Source organism: Microcaecilia unicolor, chromosome 9 (genome assembly GCF_901765095.1).
Source record: "Microcaecilia unicolor chromosome 9, aMicUni1.1, whole genome shotgun sequence".
NCBI lineage: Eukaryota > Metazoa > Chordata > Amphibia > Gymnophiona > Siphonopidae > Microcaecilia > Microcaecilia unicolor.
The window spans coordinates 32,203,917-32,222,848 of record NC_044039.1 but is presented as its reverse complement, the minus strand read 5'-3'; the positions used below and the strand labels follow the sequence as shown (position 1 = coordinate 32,222,848).

At 44.2% G+C, this 18,932-nt stretch overlaps 1 protein-coding gene across 1 annotated transcript in view; it reads right to left on the bottom strand.

Annotated features, from left to right (window-relative positions):
• The window catches only part of LOC115478011, a 55,153-nt gene that overhangs the window by 14,705 nt on the left and 21,516 nt on the right, over positions 1–18,932 (bottom strand). Inside the window, exons 8-11 of the mRNA XM_030215195.1 lie at positions 13,764–13,857; positions 7,162–7,282; positions 3,665–3,743; positions 2,604–2,697 (exon numbers count right to left, since the gene is read on the bottom strand). Coding sequence (XP_030071055.1) covers positions 2,604–2,697; positions 3,665–3,743; positions 7,162–7,282; positions 13,764–13,857 — 388 coding nt within the window. The remainder of the gene's footprint in view (positions 1–2,603; positions 2,698–3,664; positions 3,744–7,161; positions 7,283–13,763; positions 13,858–18,932) is intronic.

The following is an 18,932-nucleotide window of genomic DNA, read 5'->3' as shown; positions in this document are numbered from 1 at the left end:
AAGATCTTTGTAGTCCTTGTTATTGCAAGTCAGCTACGGGCATTGGTATTTCATTCATTCATTCAAGAATTTGTATATCAATTAGACCTAATTGGTTTACCATTCCATTTTACAGGTACTGGGTCTGTCCCTAGTGGGCTCACAATCGAAGTAGTACATTGTACTACTGTTGTACCTGGGGTAACGGAGGGTTAAGTGACTTGCCCAGGTATTTCTGATCAACAGTCAAAGAAGTACTTAAGAAAGGTGTATCACAGGGTTATTGAATATCCTTTCATGTTTTATTTGGTTTGCTCTATGTATTTGGAATTTTGTATTATTAATTGTTTTGTTGTTGTTTTTAATGATTTTATGCATGTTTTTATTGTTGTCTGCTTAGAATTTTAGGGGTCTTTTTACTAAAGCTTAGTGCGCACTAATGGAATTAGCCCATTTTATACCTATGGGCCTTTTCGCATTTACCTCCAGATTTTATATAGGGTGCCCAAAATTGTGCATGCAAATTTGGATGCATGCCCAATTTGTGCATGCATTTTAATGGAATAACAAGCTGCTAACTAGCAATAATTGGGTACTAACAACCAGTTATAGCAGTTAATTGGCTTTGATTAGGATTAGCGCACGCATCTTGCTTAGCGCTATTCTATAAAAATGCACATGCAAATCATTTAGCATGCAACTGAAAAGGGTTGTGGGCATGGGAGGGGCATGGGCAGGTCAGCGGCTTTCACTTAATGATGCGTGCAATGTTATAGAATTTGTGGGATCCGTGACTAACTTATGTGCCAGGATTTTACACCAGGTTTCATTTCGGGTGTGGATCTTGGCACTTCATGCTATTCTATAAATGGTGCCCAACTCGGAGTGCCATTTATAGAATGGTGCTTACCACAGATTTTGTTGGCACTCAATTTGGACGCTGTTTACTGAATACAATCCCTAGTGTGTGCTAATTCTGTTAGCGTTTGCTATGTTTTTGTACAAGGGCCTTTTAGTTGGGCAGGATAATAAATACATGAATAAACAAATAACTTTATTTATTTTATTGCATTTGTACCCCACATTTTCCCACCTGTTTGCAGGTTCAATATGGCTTACATAGAACCGTCAAAGGCGCTTGCCCAGTTGGTTGATAACAGATACAAGGTTCTATAGTGATCGTATAAGTTATAATTGGAGGGTCGGAAGAGATGAAGATTGCGTGTTGTCCAATACGATTCTAGTCTTGTTGTGTTGCTGGGTGGGAGGTTTACGTGGGGTCGTTGGGGTAGGCCGTTTTGAAGAGGTTGGTTTTTAGTGATTTCCTGAAGTTCAGGTGGTTGTGTATTGTTTTCACAGCTTTTGGGAGGCCATTCCATAGTATTGCGCTTATGTAGGAGAAGCCGGAAGCGTACTGGCAGTCACTTGTTGTATAGGTCCCTTTATTAAGCTATGGGGTCCTTTTACAAAGCTGCGGCAAAAGGGGGCCTGCGCTGGCATCGGCACGTGTTTTTGATGTGCACCGAAGCCCCATTTTATCACAGCAGGTAAAAGGCAGTTCTTTCTTTTTTTTCAGGAAATGGCCGTGCGGCAACTGCCACACAGCCAGTTCGGAGGGGAGCACTTAGTGCCACCCACTAAGGTGGTGGTAAGGGCTCCCGCACTAACCTGGCGGTAACCGGGCAGCACGTGGCACTGCCTGATTACCGCCAGGTACACACTGCTGCTACAAATGTAAAAATATTTTTGTAGCGCAGGATATGACATGCACTGGGGGGGGGGAACTACCGCTGGGCTGCTGCGGTAGCCCAGCAATACTTCCCTTTTAGCAAGCGGTAAGCCTGCGTTGGGCTTACCGCTGCTTTGTAAAAGGACCCCTATGTTAGGTGCTAACCTGTGCCTAACACAGCTTAAAATGGAGGTTGCCCCCAGATGTCCTGCGGCAACTCTGAAATGTGTGCATGTGACGAGGAGTCTTTCAAATTTAAGTCTGCCTTGAAAACCCATTTTTTTGGAGGCCTCTGGTGATGGGATTGAGTGTTCTGGGGAGGGTGGCATTTGAGCTCCACTGTCTGCTTTGTAGGTCTGCTGGATTGTCTCTTTCTATTTGCTGTGTGGTTTTAGTTTCATACTCTCTGTCCAAATGGCGTTCTTTTCTGATTTATGTGGAGTGAGTTTTGTATTGTACACCTAAAAGGGTTCGTCAAGTCTAATAAACTGTAACCAATTTTTTTTTTGAGGGAGAGTGCCATGGGCGGAGAGTGCGCATTCCTGCACTAACCAGTTAGCGCAAAGATAGTGAGGGAGCCCTTACCATCTACCAAATGGGTATCGGTAAGTACTCATGTGCTAATTATTAAAAAATGGCTGCACACTAATGGCAACATTTGCTCATGGCCATTAATACAAAAACTAGTAAATAGGCCATTTTACTGCTGCAGAAAAAATGGCCTTAGCACACTGGGAAGACCCACATAAGGGCGTGCTAAGGCCACTTATTACCACAGCTTAGTAAAAGGACCCCGTATTTATTTAATCCAATTATTCTCTTGCTTCTACAGAGCATATTATCATTCAACTTCTGAAACACATTTTAAAATTTTGATCAGACCTTTCAGTCCTACCTTATATTGATAGTCTGTCCACTGGTCTTCTTCACCTTTGAACTGCCAATTGTATTTACTTTTTAAAGTGGCTCTCCGTGCCCCATCTTCCACACTATATGCATTAAAAATATAGCATGTATGTGTCAGAACAATGGTGAGGAATCATACAGAACATGCTAAAAGGAAAAGACATATGGCAGTGGTGATGGTAGTGGGGGGAGGGGGGTGCGTCTGAATGACTGACTGGATTGGCACTAAGTTACAGAGATACTGTATGGTCAGCTGCTCATATCTGGCCTAGGGAGAAAATGACCAAATACTATTTTTATCATTTAAAATCTATTTGATAGTTAGGCGAAATGAGTTGAGAATCTCAGTCCAATTACAAGATAACAGGAACGTATCAGGGGCATAGCCACAAATGGGCTTAGAGGACCAGTGGTTCCTTCACTTTGGAGTTGGGCCCACCCAGTCAATGGTGGAGGAGCAGGCCAGTGAGAACTGGAGGTAGAATCAACATCTGAACTGCTCGCAGCCCACCAATGTTTACCTTGTGCCCCAGCAAAAAATATGAAACGAGTCCTGCCTATGCCGCTGGAATTCAAAATCACACACAAAGCCCAACACAATTTGGTACATTGTTGGCAGATTCAGGAAAGATACCCATAACTGAACAGGCAAGGAGAAGACTGATTAACCCTGTCAAACTCAGAGGTGGTTCCTCAAGAACAGGGCTGAGACACATTGGCAGGGCAGCACAGGGAAGTTGAGTATGTTCTGCAGACAAGTAGAGACCTTAGGGCCCCTTTTACCAAGCTGTGGCACAAGGGGGCCTGCGCTGGTGTCGGGCGTGTTTTTCACACGCACCGGAACCCCCTTTTAACTGCAGCTGGTAAAAGGGAAGTTTCGCTTTCCTATAGGAAATGGCCATGCGGCAAGTAAAGCACTTGCCACGTGGCCATTTCAGGGGGGGGGACCCTTACTACCACCCATTGTGTATGTATACCTATGGGTGGTGAGCTTAGTATGGATAATGGATCTAATTTCTCATTAAGGTACGTTTTCTAAAGATTACTCACTTATTTGCTTCATATTTTGCTTTTTTTATCCTCCTGATTTCCCTGCTTGTTTCAGTCTGTTGGTTGGTCTGGACCATTCCTAGAAGTATAAAATGCATAAAAAATATATACATAAAAAAATTGTTATTGTACTTCTCAAAAGGTTCTAGATATATTCTATATAAACATCCTGGTTCATGGTTTGAATCTTGTGTTGTCCTGTAGGATTCCAAAGCAGGTATGAATGATTCAAATTGCAAAACCAATCAGATAGTAGGGAAAACAGCAATCAGCAAAGAAAAGGTAGAAATCTCTCCTTATGCCAGACATAAAGGTGATTGTGATTGCCATCGGGAGGGCTCAGGAGGGGTGGGGACTGGAATTGGGGGGGGGGGGGGGGGTTGGTGATGTGCATCAGGTAAGTCGTGGAGATAGGGGAAGAGGATGGAGGATGAGAAAGAAGGATTTGCGCACAGTTGTATACATCAAAATACAGAGAATGACGGTACCGTGGATATCATTAGATCAGAAGTTTTCAGGCCAGTTTGGTTTTCAAGATATCCGTAATAAATATGCATGAGAGAAATTTGCATACAATGGAGGTGTGTTCCGAGGGCTGGGTTAGGAAGCACTGCACTAGATTAGTGCATTCAAAATAATTTTATTTCATTTAGGGCCCCATTTACTAAGTCACGTAGGCGCCTACGTACGCCAAATTGGAGTTACCATCTGGTTACTGCATGGCCCTCGTGGTAGGGTTACCATATGGCTCCAGAAAAAGGAGGACGCATTGATCCAGTCCGGGTTTTGCTTCCATTGAAAGACATGGAAGTAAAACCCAGACTGGCTCAATCTGTCCTCCTTTTTCTGGAACAATATATATAAAAAAGATTACAGAGCGTTCTCTTAAGGTCTGACTTTTTAAACCAGTTGTTCCTACAGGAGGAAAAAGCCTCACGAAGCTCAAAGTTGCAAAAACCTCAAAAACTGGCATAAAAATCCTCCTGTTAGCCTGCCATCTTTTATAATGTAGAAAGGTACTTGGTTACACATTTATACAGAGAGATATACTTTATCTGGTAACACTCCAGTAATGTGAAAAAGTAGTTCAAATCGTTTTCCACAACTACATGAAATAAGTACTTAGCTTCAAAACCGGTCTTCCTTGCACTCCTCTGACATTGGCCACCATAGGTCACGGTCCCTCAGTTTTGAGTCAGGGGAGGAGGCTATTTTTCAGCACGCCTTTCTTTTCCTAAGGTGCGCTTACTGATTTAGCACACGCTAAATGCTGCATAGCCCGTAGAATTCCTATGGGCTACATGGCATTTAATACACACCAGGGGCGTAGCTACTATGGGGCCACGGGGGCCTGGGCCCCTGTAGATTTGGCCCTGGACCCCCTGCCGACGACCCTCTCAACCCCCCCTCCAGCCGTCAACCCGCCGTCGCCGTCTGCTACCTTTGCTGGCGGGGAACCCCAACCCCCACCAGCCGAAGTCTTCTTCCTTCGTTTTGTTTCTGAGTCTGACATCCTGCAGCAGACTCACAGAAACAGAACGAAGCCCTGCAGATCGCAAGGCTTGGTTCTGTTTCTGTGAGTCTGACGTCCTGCACGTTGTACATACAGAACGTCAGACTCAGAAACAACGAAGGAAGAAGAGGACTTCGGCTGGCAGGGGTTGGGGTCCCCCGCCAGCAAAGGTAGGCGACGGCAGGCAGGTGTTGAGAGGGTCGTCGTCGGGGGGGGGGGGGGTCAAAGTTGTTGTTGGTGGTGCTGGCGGCGGCGGGGGGTGTCGACAATGGCAGGGGGGGGTGTCGTCAGCACCAGGGGGGGCTAAAATGTGCCCCCTCACCTCGGGCTCTGGACCCCCCTCCCGCCGAAGTCTGGCTACGCCCCTGATACACACTAATTCACTAGCATGCACTAAATCCACTAGTGCACTTTAATAAAAGGACCCCTTAGTGCATAACTATGAGGAGACGTACTTATGGGAGCAGCATGGGCGTGTCATGGGTGTTCTGCCTAGCAACGGGTACAACTTATAGAATTCTAAAATCAGTTGTGTATAGTGCAAGACAAGCTTATGCATGGCAAATTCCCCCGGATTCTATATATCGCGCCCAGCATTCTGCGCCAAAATCCAATGTGCATAACTTAATTGGTTTAACAAGCCAATCAGCTTTAATAACGGTGTTTAACAAGCAATTATGAGTACTAATTAGCAATAATTAGAATGTACTTTGCATACTTGCTAAGCACATTGTACTGCATCTAAATTCTAATGCGCACATCCAAAAATGGGAGTGGATATGGGAGGGGAATTGGGCACGTTGTGGGCGCACAGTTACAGAATATACCTGCTCTGCACGTAATTTAGGCGCTGGTATTTACACCAGGTTTAACTTGGCGTAAATGGCCGCAACTACATTTGGCTGTGTGGAGAGACGCTCGGCGTATTCTATATACCGTGCAGGAAATTTAAGCCTATTCTATAAAATTTAGGCATACTTTAGAGAATATACCTAGGTGTAATTGTTTTTCCACACGGATTGTTTAGGCGCCATATATAGAATCTCCTCCATTATGCCTACCATTGACCTGATGTAAGCTGTCACATCTAAGTTTCAGCGTGCCAAAGTGGTTTTGCACTATAGTGCACTATAGTGGGTTAAGCACTCTGTAATGCTCTTGGAGCATGGCACTAAGCATGCCCCTTTTTGCCTTAATGACGCTATAGAATTTCCCTCTGTGGCACCTTAATTTAGGTTCATCCAAACTGAATCAAGGGGTATTACTGCATTAATCACTGGGGGAAACAGATAACATCTATCTCAAGAACCCACAATGTAGTAACTCATGAATCAATATACTGTAAAAATGTCACATAAAATTATCAAAAACTATACGTACAGAAATCTGCTCATAGACAATAGAGGGACCATCATAAATCCTGGAAGATTCTCTTTAATGCCAACAGGGAACCCCTCTCATAAGCTTTAATCAATGCACATATCTATGTAACAATACTTCCACTTTAATATGTTTAAATGATTTCAACTATTGTATTTAAAAAATTTACTTTTATGTTTGTGCAGCGCTGCGTATGCTTTGTAGCACTATATAAATGCTAAATAGTAATAGTAGTAGTAGTAAAGGAGTTTTTTCAGATAAGAACATGTAAGAACAATAATTGAAATCGTTTAAACATATTAAAGTGGAAATATTGCTACATAGATATGTGGAATGATTAATGCTTATGAGAGGGGTTCCCTGTTGGCATTAAAGAGAATCTTTCAGGATTTATGATGGTCCCTCTATTATCTATGACCACATATCTGTAAGTATAGTTTTTGATAATTTTATATGACATTTTTACTGTGTATTGATTCATTAGTTACTACACTGTGGGTTTTTGAGGTAGGCCTTAATTTAGGCACCACTTTATAGTCATGCCCTCTTAGGTTTTAGACTAAAGCTTGTAACAAAATTCATTATTACAGAAAGACATTCTTACGTGTAAAGTCCAGGATGTAGGTGAATCGACCCGTAGAAAACCCCATAGATCCCTGAGGGTTCTGCTGATAATTCTGTTCAATATCAGCACTGCTAACAGAACACCTTACGCCACGAGCATTCTAGAAAAGCAAACAGTAACGAAAAGCTGCCTTACTCTTCCTAAACTAACAGCCTAGGAAGCAAGCTTTAAAGACTAAAATGCATTATGAGTCACAAGGCATAAAGACTGCATGATGGGAATTAATTAAAAGTGTCAGAATTATTTATAGCACACACCCATTATTGCTGCAGTCAGAGAGGGGTCACTGGCCTACAAGGGTCTTTGGTGAGACCCCAGTCTAGCATACGTCAGCTGGTTGCCACTGTCAGAGAAAGGCCAGATGGATCTTTGGTCAAACCCAATATAGCTCATCAGCTGCTTGATGCTGTCCGAAATGGGCTAGATCTAAATTTTTAGTCATACCTAGTTAACATAGAGGGGCATTTTCGTAAGAAACATCTAAGTTGTGATTTGGACGTCTTTGTAAAACGTCCAAATCCGGAGGCGGAGAAAAGCATATTTTCAAAAAAAGATGGATGTCCATCTTTCGGTTCAAAAATACCAAGGATGTCCTTAGATTTGGATGTCCTTAGATTTGGAAGTCTTTGAGTTTCGGCGATTTTCGAAACCAAAGACGTCCAAGTAAAAAATGTCCAAATGGAAGTCATTTGGACGTGGGAAGAGCCAGCATTTCTAGTGCACTGGTCCACCTGACATGCCAGAACAGCAATTGGGCACCCTAGGGGGCACTGCAGTGGACTTCATAAAATGCTCCAAGGTACATAGCTCCCTTACCTTGTGTGCTGAGCCCCCCACCCCCCAAAAAAAATCCCACTACCCCCAACTATACACCACTACCATAGCCTTTATGGGTGAAGGGGGGTACAGAGGGTTTCTGGTGGGTTTTGGAGGGCTCGCTGTATCCTCTACAAATGTAACAGGTAGGGGGGGTATGGGCCTGGGTCCACCTGTCTGAAGTGCACTGCACCCACTAAAACTGCTCCAGGGCCCTGCATGCACTGTCATAGACCCGAGTATGACATCTGAGGCTGGCAAGTAATATTTTTAATAATGTGTTTTGACGGTGGGAAGGGGTTAATGACCACTGGGGGAGTAAGGGGAGGTCATCCCCGATTCCCTCCAGCGGTCATCTGGTCATTCCGGGCACCTTTTTGTGCCTTATTCATAATAAAAACTGGTCCGGGTGAGAACGTCGAAGTTGTAGTTATGGACGTCTCTGCTTTATTTGATTATGGGTCAAAGACGTCCAAGTCTTAGGAATGCCCAAGTCCCGCCTTCACCATGCCTCCGATGCGCCCCCTTGAAATTAGGATGTCCTTGCGACGGACTTCAGTTAGAGATGTCCAAAATTGGGTTTCGACTATACCGATTTGGACATCTCTGAGAGATGGATGTCCAAGTACCGATTTATGTCGAAAGATGGACGTCCATCTCTGTTCGAAAATGAGCCTGACAGTAACATAGTGAATGCTGGCAGATAAAGAGGTGCACGGTCCATCCAGTCTGCCCAACTAAGTGGTCAGTGTTCTATCTGGCACTCTGCACAGGTTCCACTTCTTCATGATTAAACACTGCGATACTTTTAGGGGCTCATTTTCAAAGCACTTAGCCTCCCAAAGTGCTTTGAAAATATGCCTCTAATTAGGGGCTCATTTTCAAAACAAACAAACAAACAAATCCAAAAACGGTCATAAGGTAGCAGAAGGACATTTTTCTCTCAAAAACATCCTAGTTGCAATTTTCAATACCCTGATTTTAGGTGTTTTGCATCCAAATTTCAAGAGGCCATGTAGGAGGCGTGTTTTGGAAAGGAACTGAGAGGGACATGGGTGGTACCAAATCATAGACGGCTTTTTGCAATAATGGAACAAAATGAAAATGTCTAGGGATAAAATTAAGGTGTTTTTGGCTAGACCTCCTTCAATCACGACTAAGTGACCAAAAGGTGCCCTGAATGACCAAATGGAGTGGAGGAGTGGCCTAGTGGTTAGGGTGGTGGACTTTGGTCCTGGGGAACTGAGGAATTGAGTTCGATTCCCACTTCAGGCACAGGCAGCTCTTTGTGACTCTGGGCAAGTCACTTAACCCTCCATTGCCCCATGTAAGCCGCATTGAGCCTGCCGTGAGTGGGAAAGCGCGGGGTACAAATGTAACAAAAATAAAATAGATACTATTGGAGATTCTACATGGAATGTTGCTACTATTGGAGATTCTACATGGAATGTTGCTATTCCTCTAGCAACATTCCATGCAGAAGCCTGCGCGACCACATTGGTGATCTGCAAGGGCCAACTTCTACATGGAATGTTGCTAGTGGAATAGCAACATTCCATGTAGAATCTCAAATAGTAGCAACAGTGGAGGAGTGGCCTAGTGGTTAGGGTGGTGGACTTTGGTCCTGGGGAACTGAGGAATTGAGTTTGATTTCCACTTCAGGCACAGGCAGCTCCTTGTGACTCTGGGCAAGTCACTTAACCCTCCATTGCCCCATGTAAGCCGCATTGAGCCTGCCGTGAGTGGGAAAGTGCGGGGTACAAATGTAACCCACACACAAAAAAAATGACCACTGTAAGGATTAATGCATAACTCCCCTTACTCTCTCAGTGATTAATGTTCTCCTCCCAGCCCCCTAAGATGTGACAGTGACCGTACATACCAGGATCTATGACAGCTTCAGAAATGATGGCCATTCCTATTACAGCAGCAAGCAGGACCCAGGAGTAGCCTAGTACTCAGTGCAGTGGACTGTAGAGAAGGGGATCCAGGCCCAACTGGTACACTTGTGGAATTTGCGAGCCCTCCAAAAAAAACACTAAATACCTACTTTAACTATATATAGGTAACACCTGCAATCTTGAGAGCTATTGTAGTAGTGTACAGTGAGGTACAGTAGGTATTTTTCCCCTTCTGGAGGGCTCACCATACAATATAAGGGGATCATAGTGAGATATATACCTGGGACTTATTGACTTGAATTGGTTACCTGTGTTTTTGGTGCACTCAATTTCAAATACTTTCTTTGATTAACTGTGCATTGAATGACTATTCCATTGCCTTTTTCTTCTTTCGTAAGAGCGTTTATGGTTAAGCTACTTGTACAGATTCTGACATTTAAACAAGTTCAGTTAGCGCAATACCAATCTTCTATTTTTTTATGTAGCAGGACCATTATTGTGGAAAGCTTCACCTTATGAAATCAGGAGCGTTACCACTTTCTTAGCTTTCAGAAAACTTTTGAAGGCTATTTGTGTTAACGGGCATTTCAAAAGTGAATACCAAAATAAGATGTTTGTAATCCTAGTTATTGCAAGGCAGCCACGGGCATTGGTATTTGTGGTCAGTGGTCAAAGAAGAACTTAGGGCCCTTTTTTTACCTCAGCGGGTAAAAGGCTTAGAAAAAAAAAAGGAAATGGCTGTGGGGCTCATTTTCAAAGCACTTAGCCTCCCAAAGTTCCATAGAAACCTATGGAACTTAGCCTCCCAAAGTGCTTTGAAAATATGCCTCTGTGTCATTTCCCGGGGGATCCCTTACTGCCACCTATTTAGGAGGTGGCAGGGACTCCTGCGCTAAGCCGGTGGTAACCGGACAGCATGTCAGTGGCGTTCCTAGCCTCGACGACACCCGGGGCGGATCGCCGATGCACCCCCCGGGTGCAGCGCCTCCCCCCGGCAAAATGACACCCCCCCCCGGGTGCACGCCGCTAGGGGGGGGTGCCGCGGCACGCGCCTGTCAGCTGCGAGTTCGAATCGCTACGCTAAATTCTCTCGTTCGCTGCAGCTCCCTCCCTCTGCCCCGGAACAGGAAGTAACCTGTTCCGGGCCAGAGGGAGGGAGCTTCAGCGAACGAGAGAATTTAGCGTAGCGATTCGAACTCGCAGCCCACAGGCGCGCGCCACGGCACCCCCCAGTGGCGTGCACCCGGGGCGGACCGCCCCCCCTTGGTACGCCACTGCAGCATGTGGGGTTGCCCGATTACCACCGGGTAAGCCCCAGGCACTAAAATTTGCATAGGCTGCAAAGATCAAATCATAAGAAAACTACAGACAGCACAAAACACGGCTGCCAGACTCATCTTCGGAAAAACACGTTTTGAAAGAGCAAAACCCCTCCTAAGAAGCTTACATTGGCTTCTTATTACGCTTGCATAACATTCAAAATATGCCCAATAGTCCACAGAATCATCTACGGACTCGCACCAGATTACATGACGGAACTTATCGATCTACCAATAAGAAATGTGATGAGAACAGCAAGAGCCTACCTAACCCTTCAATTGCAAAGGTATAAAATACAAATCTTCACATGCCGCCAGCCTCTTGTTTATAGGCACTCAACTTTGGAACTCACTACCCAAAGACCTGAAACTCACAGAAAACTACCTACAATTTAGAAAAAAACTGAAAACACATCTTTTCAAGAAATCTTTCCCTCCTGGATCTGCCTAATCCCACACCACCTTACATCACGAAAAGTTCAGAAATGGAAAACAATAATATTAACCTCTCTCAAATATGCTAACATATCAACCTAAGCGTTTATTGTACTTCTGTATTATGTACTAGACTTCTACAAATCTAATTTTTGTAACTGCCTTTTTAGCAATATGTAAGCCACATCGAACCTGCCGTATGGTGGGAAAATGAGGGATACAAATGCAATAAATAAATGAATAAATAAATAAATAATATTTTTAAGCGCTGGAAATGGCGTGCACTGGGGCCAGACATTACTGCTGGGCTCTTGTGGTAGCCCAACTGTAATGCCAAAATGACGAATGTCCTTTCATGTTTTAATTGGTTTGTATTATGTATTTGAAATATTGTATTATTGTTTTTGTTTTTAATTATTTTATGCATGTTTAATTGTAGCCTGTAGAATTTTAGAGGCCCTTTTACTAAAGCTTAGTGCTTGCTAATGCATTTAGCATGTGCTAAGCTTTAGTAAAAGGGCCCCACAGATAGGCAGAATATAAAATCTTTAAGTTAATTTAAAAATATTTAAAGGCAGCCACCTATTTTAGTGGTCCTTTTTACAAAGCTGTGGTAGAAAGTGGCCTTAGCATGCCCGTACGCAGATCTTTCCTGCATGCTAACACCATTTCTACCACAGCTGAAAAATAGCTGATTTTCCATTTTCAAAATTAATGGCCATGTGCTAATGTGCTAATGCGCACCTGGGAAACAGTGACCATCAAACGGTTTGTTTTGATGTAACAGCTCATGTGGATGGCAGCCACTCTAAACTCAAAGTCCTCGATTTCAAGCGAGCTGACTTTAACAAAATGGGAGAATACCTGAGGAAGGAGCTGATGGGCTGGGAGGACATACGAGAAGTGGAAGGACAGTGGTCCAGGCTAAAAGAAGTAATAAACAGGGCCACAGACCTTTATGTAAGGAGAGTAAATAAAAGCAAGAGAAAAAGGAAACCGATATGGTTCTCAAAGCAAGTGGCTGAGAAAATAAAGATTAAAGAGTTAGCGTTCCAGAAATATAGAAAATCTCAAGAGGAGAAACACGGGGAGGAATACCGGATGAAACTGAAAATTCCTCAGAAGCTTAGCTGAAATTGGGTGGCAGAGCAGTTGGGGGGAAGAGGGGGTGGTGGTTGGGAGGCGAGGATAGGGGAGAGCAGACTTATACGGTCTGTACCAAAGCCGGTGATGGGAGGCGGGACTGGTGGTTGGGAGGCGGGAAATACTGCTGGGCAGACTTATATGGTCTGTGCCCTGAAAAGGACAGGTACAAATTCAAGGTAAGGTATACACATATGAGTTTGTCATGGGCAGACTGGATGGACCATGCAGGTCTTTATCTGCCGTCATCTACTATGTTACTATGTTACTATGTTACCATTAACAAAAATTAGCACATGAGCATTTACCACCGGTAAGGACTCGTGCAGTGGCGTACTAAGGGGGGCCGGGGCGGTGGGTGCGGTCCGCCCCGGGTGCACGCCGCTGGGGGGGGTGCCGTGAGCCTGTCCGCTACGTTCGTTCTGTGCTCCCTCTGACCCGGAACAGGTTACTTCCTGTTCCGGGGCAGAGGGAGCATGGAACTGAACGAAGCGGACAGGCGTGCGGCACACACACACACCCCCCAGTGGCGTGCACCCTGGGGCGGGGTTCTTTCGCCGGGGGGGGGTGTCCTTTCTCCGAGGGGGGGGTCGCGCTGCACCCGGGGGGGCGGGGCGCATCAGCTATCCGCCCCGGGTGTCAGCCCCCCTAGGAACGCCACTGCTCAAGTGCTAATCCTCTGCTAATCAGCTAGTGCATGGTAATGATGACGTGCTAATTGATTAGCCCAGACACGCCCCCTCAACCAAAAAATGCGTACGGGTAGCATACGCACATTTAAAACTTAGCACAGGATGCCTCAGCGTGCTCTTTTAAGCTGCGGTAAGCACGTGTTAGTGTTTATCACAGCTTAGTAAAAGGACTCCTTAATTCTTTAATCCAGCTATCCTCTTGCTTCGGCAGAGCTATACTTTCATTCAACTTCTGAAACACATTTTTTCATTCTGATCAAAACTTTCAGTCCTACCGCGTATTGATAGTCCATCCACTGGTCTTCTTCACCTTTGAACTGCCAAGTGTATTTACTTTTTAAGGTGGCTCTCTGTTCTCCATCATCCACACTGCAAGCATTTGAAATATAACATATACACGTCAGAACAATGCTGTAGAATAATAAATAATATGCTGGAAGAAAAGGGGAAGGGGGGATTGACTCAATGGATTGGCACAAGATTACAGAGCTATGAGCAGCTGCTCATATCAAATATTATTTGTGTCATTTAAAAGCGGTTTGGTGTTACGTATGAATGAGTTGATGGTCTTGATCCAATTCCCAGAAGACAGGAATGAATCAGGGGTTTGGGTGGCCTGTGACCTCTTCACTTTGGAGTCAGGCTCACCCAGTCAGTGGCAGTAGAACGAGACAAGAACATCTGAACTGCCCGATCACCTGTGTTAACACTCAGGGCCGCCGAGAGACTGGGCCAGGCCCAGGACAAGGCCGCCCCCGGGGCCCCCCCACCTGAGGTCGCCGGGCCCCCCCTCCATTGGGCCCTCTCTCCACCCCCGGGCCCTCTGCACTGACCTTAAGCGCCTCACCTTCGAAAGCGCAGCAACAAGCAGCGGCAGACCACTCCTTCCTTCCGTGTCCCGCCCTCACGGAAGTTACGTCAGGTGAGGACGGGACACGGAAGGAAGGAGTGGTCTGCCGCTGCTTGTTGCTGCGCTTTCGAAGGTGAGGCGCTTAAGTTCAATGCCAGGGCGCAACAGCGGGCGGCCGGACTGCGGCGGCGGCACCGGGTCCCCACCTGGAGGCCCAGGCCCGGGGAATTTTGTCCCCCCTGTCCCCCCCTCTCGGCGGCTCTGTTAACACTTTTCAGACAAGGGTAAACTGTGCTTTTATAAATAGCTTTGAAAATTGCTCTCCCTGAAGGCCATCTTCCATTTAGAAAATGTAAGGGTAGACATACAGAATAATTTAACTGGGCAGGAGAGGCACAGTTAAATAAATCATGGTGAATACCTACCCCTATATTTTCTATAGGGCATAATAAAATTAACATTACATAAAACACTCAGCAAATATACATAAATAATCATAACATCTCTTCATAGTAACTCATCTGCAATAAATATGTCTGATCCATTTGCTAAACATTATTCAGTTTACTAGATCAAAGGCCTGTTGAAATAGAACTTCTTTAACATTGACTTAAATTGAGATCTGGATTGCAAAGGGCGAACATGATAAGACAGTTCGTTCCAAGCCTTAGGCACAACTATATAAAACCTTTTTGATCTTAAATCATCAAGTCTAACCACACGGAAAGATGGCACATCATACAAAACAGCAGTCGATGATCCGAAGGGCTGTACTGGTTGATGCAGGTGCAAAGATGTCACAATCATCGGAGAAATTGTATTAGTCAAAACTTTAAAATCCAACAATAAAATTTTATACTGAATTCTAAATTCGTCAGGCAAACAATACAACTGCATCAACACAGAAGAAACATGCTCAAACCTATTTAATCCACATAAAACTCGAGCCCCAGAGTTCTGTGCTAATTGAAGAGACTTCAAACCCTTTTTCGGAACACCTAACAAAGCGTTACAATGACCAAAAACATGGAATTATCGTACTCTGCACAACAATGCAGAACTTCTGAACTGACAAATAATCTTTCAATCGTCAAACCACTCTAAGTCTAGAATAAATAGTCCTAATCATTTTCTTAATATGCTCGCGCATATTCGAAGCTAGATCTAAAATTACTCCAAGTGAGTGTATTTTATCTACCAAAGACATCATTACCTTATCAATCTTAAAAATATAAAGGAAACTTAGGAGTTGGAGAACAAGTTAAGAACATCACTTTGAGTCTTCACTATGTTCAGTTTTCAGCTGCATTTAACCACACAGTACCGCTGCAAATCTTGTGTGGCTGTTGTGATACTATTCGGCGGTCAAATCAGGGTGGTGCTGCGATTTACCTGGTTACCAGAGATGTGGGAAAAGTGAAAAGGCTGTCTAACTTTATCTGGGAACTGGTCTGAATATTGCTGGTACCTGGATAAATTCTGCTGACCAGCCAGACCCAGTGTCCAGATTAGGCCTGGCATTGAATATATGGGTCATTTATTGCCCACGGCAGTCAGTACCTTTAAATTCACAGAGAATAGGCTAAAAAGATTCCATTTAATAGATTTGTAACATCACGAGAATTTTAACAGCAGTTTGTGCTGTTTCAAATTCTCTATGCTGTGCACAGTTCGTTCGGTCCATTAAGTTAGTGCTTCCATTGCTGGCTTGCATTCTATTCCAGCTCTCACCTCTAGGCCTGTATCCACTCAGCAGATAGACAGCTTGGAGGCAAATTTTGTTGTGGCCTTTCTGTGAAACTGTTATTTTTCTTGTTCCAGCACCTGCCATGAAGTCACATGTTCACACTAGAAGTTTCCAGAGAGGGTAGAAGCCTCTGGAAACAGAAGGAAGGGTGGGAGAGTTTATGATAATTTGAGGAAGGGTCTGGTGTCAGTAGTTACCTCCACCTTATGTGTTATAAGTTCCCTTCTTGCCTGCTAATTTGTCTTGGGTTCCACCCCGCGCCTTTGACCCATACCAAGAGGCAGATCCCCCCCTCTCTAGCCTGATGCAGAAATCTTGAATGCAGAATCAATCTGTCATACTCCCATGAGTTGGCACTAAAAGACACTTGCTAAATGAGTAAGGATTAAAAGACCAAGGAACAATTATTAGGAAAGGCATGGTAAATAAGACCAAGAATATTATAATACCTCTGTATCACTCCATGGAGTGACCTCACCTTGAATATCGCATTCAATTCAGGTCGCCGTATCTCAAAAATGATATAGCGGAATTAGAAAAGGTTCAAAGAAGAGCAACCAAAATGATAAAGAGGATGGAATTCCTCTCATATTAGGAAAGGCTAAAGAGGTTAGGGTTCTTCAGCTTGGAAAAGAGATTGCTGAGGAAGGATACAATTGAGGTCTACAAAATCCTGAGTGGTGTAGAACAGGTAAAAATGAATGGATTTTTCACTCTTTTAAAAAGTACAAAGACCAGAGGACACTCAATGAAATTACATGGAAATGCTTTTAAAACAAATAGGAGGAAATATTTTTCACTCAAAGTATAGTTAAGTCCTGGAACTCATTGCCAGAGGATGTGGTAACGGCAGCTAACTTATCTGTTTTTAAAAAAGGTTTGGACAAATTTGTGGAAGAAAACTCCATTGTCTGCTATTTGAGATAAACATGGGGGAAGCCACTGCTTGCCCTGGGATTGGTAGCAATGAATATTACTACTACTTGAGTTTGTTCCAGTTACTTGTGACCTGAATTGGCCACTGTTGGAAGCCTTATACTGGGCTAGATGGACTATTAGCCAGACCCAGTATGGCTATTCTTATGTAAGCAACAAACAAACCCAAAGCCTGGTTGCTGGCTTGTGTACTGGGAATATATGAGTAACCTTTGCACCCATATGTACAGGGAAGAAGGAGAAAGGATTCATTCAGGGTACCTGCTTTGTCATCCAGGCATCCTGTCATAAGTACTTAAGTACATAAGTACTGCCACACTGGGACAGACCAAAGGTCCATCCAGCCCAGTATCCTGTTTCCAACAGTGGTCAATCCAGATCACAAATACCTGGCAAGATTCCAGAAAAGCTCAATACATTTTATGGTGCTTATCCCAGAAATAAGCAGTGGATTTTCCCAAGTCAATTTAATAATGGTCTATGGACTTTTCCTGTAGGAAGCTGTCCAGACCCTTTTAAAACCCCGCTAAGCTAACTGCCTTTACCACATTCTCTGGCAACGAATTCCAGAGTTTAATTACACGTTGAGTGAAGAAATATTTTCTCTGATTCGTATTAAATTTATTACTTTGTAGCTTCATCGCATGCCCCCTAGTCCTAGTATTTTTTGAAACAGTAAACAAACGATTCACGTCTACCCATTCCACTCCACTCATTATTTTATAGACCTCTATCATATTTCCCCTCAGCTGTCTCTTCTCCAAGCTGAAGAGCCCTAGATGCTTCAGCTTTTCCTCATAGGGAAGTTGTCCCATTCCCTTTATCATTTTTGTTGCCCTTCTCTGTACCTTTTCTAATTCCACTATATCTTTTTTGAGATGTGGTGACCAGAATTAAACACAATATTCAAGGTGCGGTCGCACCATGGACCGATACAAAGGCATTATAATGTCCTCACTTTTGTTTTCCATTCCTTTCCTAATAACACGTAACATTCTATTTGTTTTCTTAGCCACTGCAGCACACTGAGCACAGCATTTCAACATATCATCAACAACGATGCCAATATCCCTTTCTTGGTGGGTGACTCCTCACGTGGAACCTTGCATTATGTAGCTATAGTTCGGGTTCCTCTTTCCCACATGCATCACTTTGCACTTGCTCACGTAAAACATCATCTGCCATTTAGACGCCCAGACTCTCAGTCTTGTAGGGTCCTCTTGTAATTTTTCATAATCCTCTCGCGATTTAACAACTTTGAATAACTTTGTGTTGTCAGCAAATTTAATTACCTCACTAGTTACTCCCATCTCTAAATCATTTATAAATATGTTATGTCATTTCATCCATAGCCGGCAGGAGAAAAAAGGAACTTTTTACCATCTGATAATATTGTCACTGCAGAGCCACATTCAGGCTTATTTTCGAAAGAGAAGGGTGCCCATCTTTCGACGTCCTTCTCACAGGGTCGCCCAAATTGGCATAATCGAAAGCCGATTTTGGCCGTCCTCAACTGCTTTCCGTCGCAGGGACGACCAAAGTTCACGGGGGCGTGTCGGAAGCATAGCGAAGGCAGGACTGGGGCGTGCCTAACACATGGGCGTCCTCGACCGATAATGGAAAAAAGAAGGGCATCCCTGACGAGCACTTGGGCGACTTTACTTGGTCCATTTTTTGTTATGACCAAGCCTCAAAAAGGTGCCCAAATTGACCAGATGACCACCGGAGGGAATTGGGGATGACCTCTCCTTACTCCCCCAGTGGTCACTAACCCCCTCCCACCCTCAAAAAAAAACTTTTTAAATATTTTTTGCCAGCCTCTATGCCAGCCTCAAATGTTATACCCAGCTCCCTGACAGCAGTATGCAGGTCCCTGGAGCAATTTAAGTGGGTGCAGCGCACTTCAGGCAG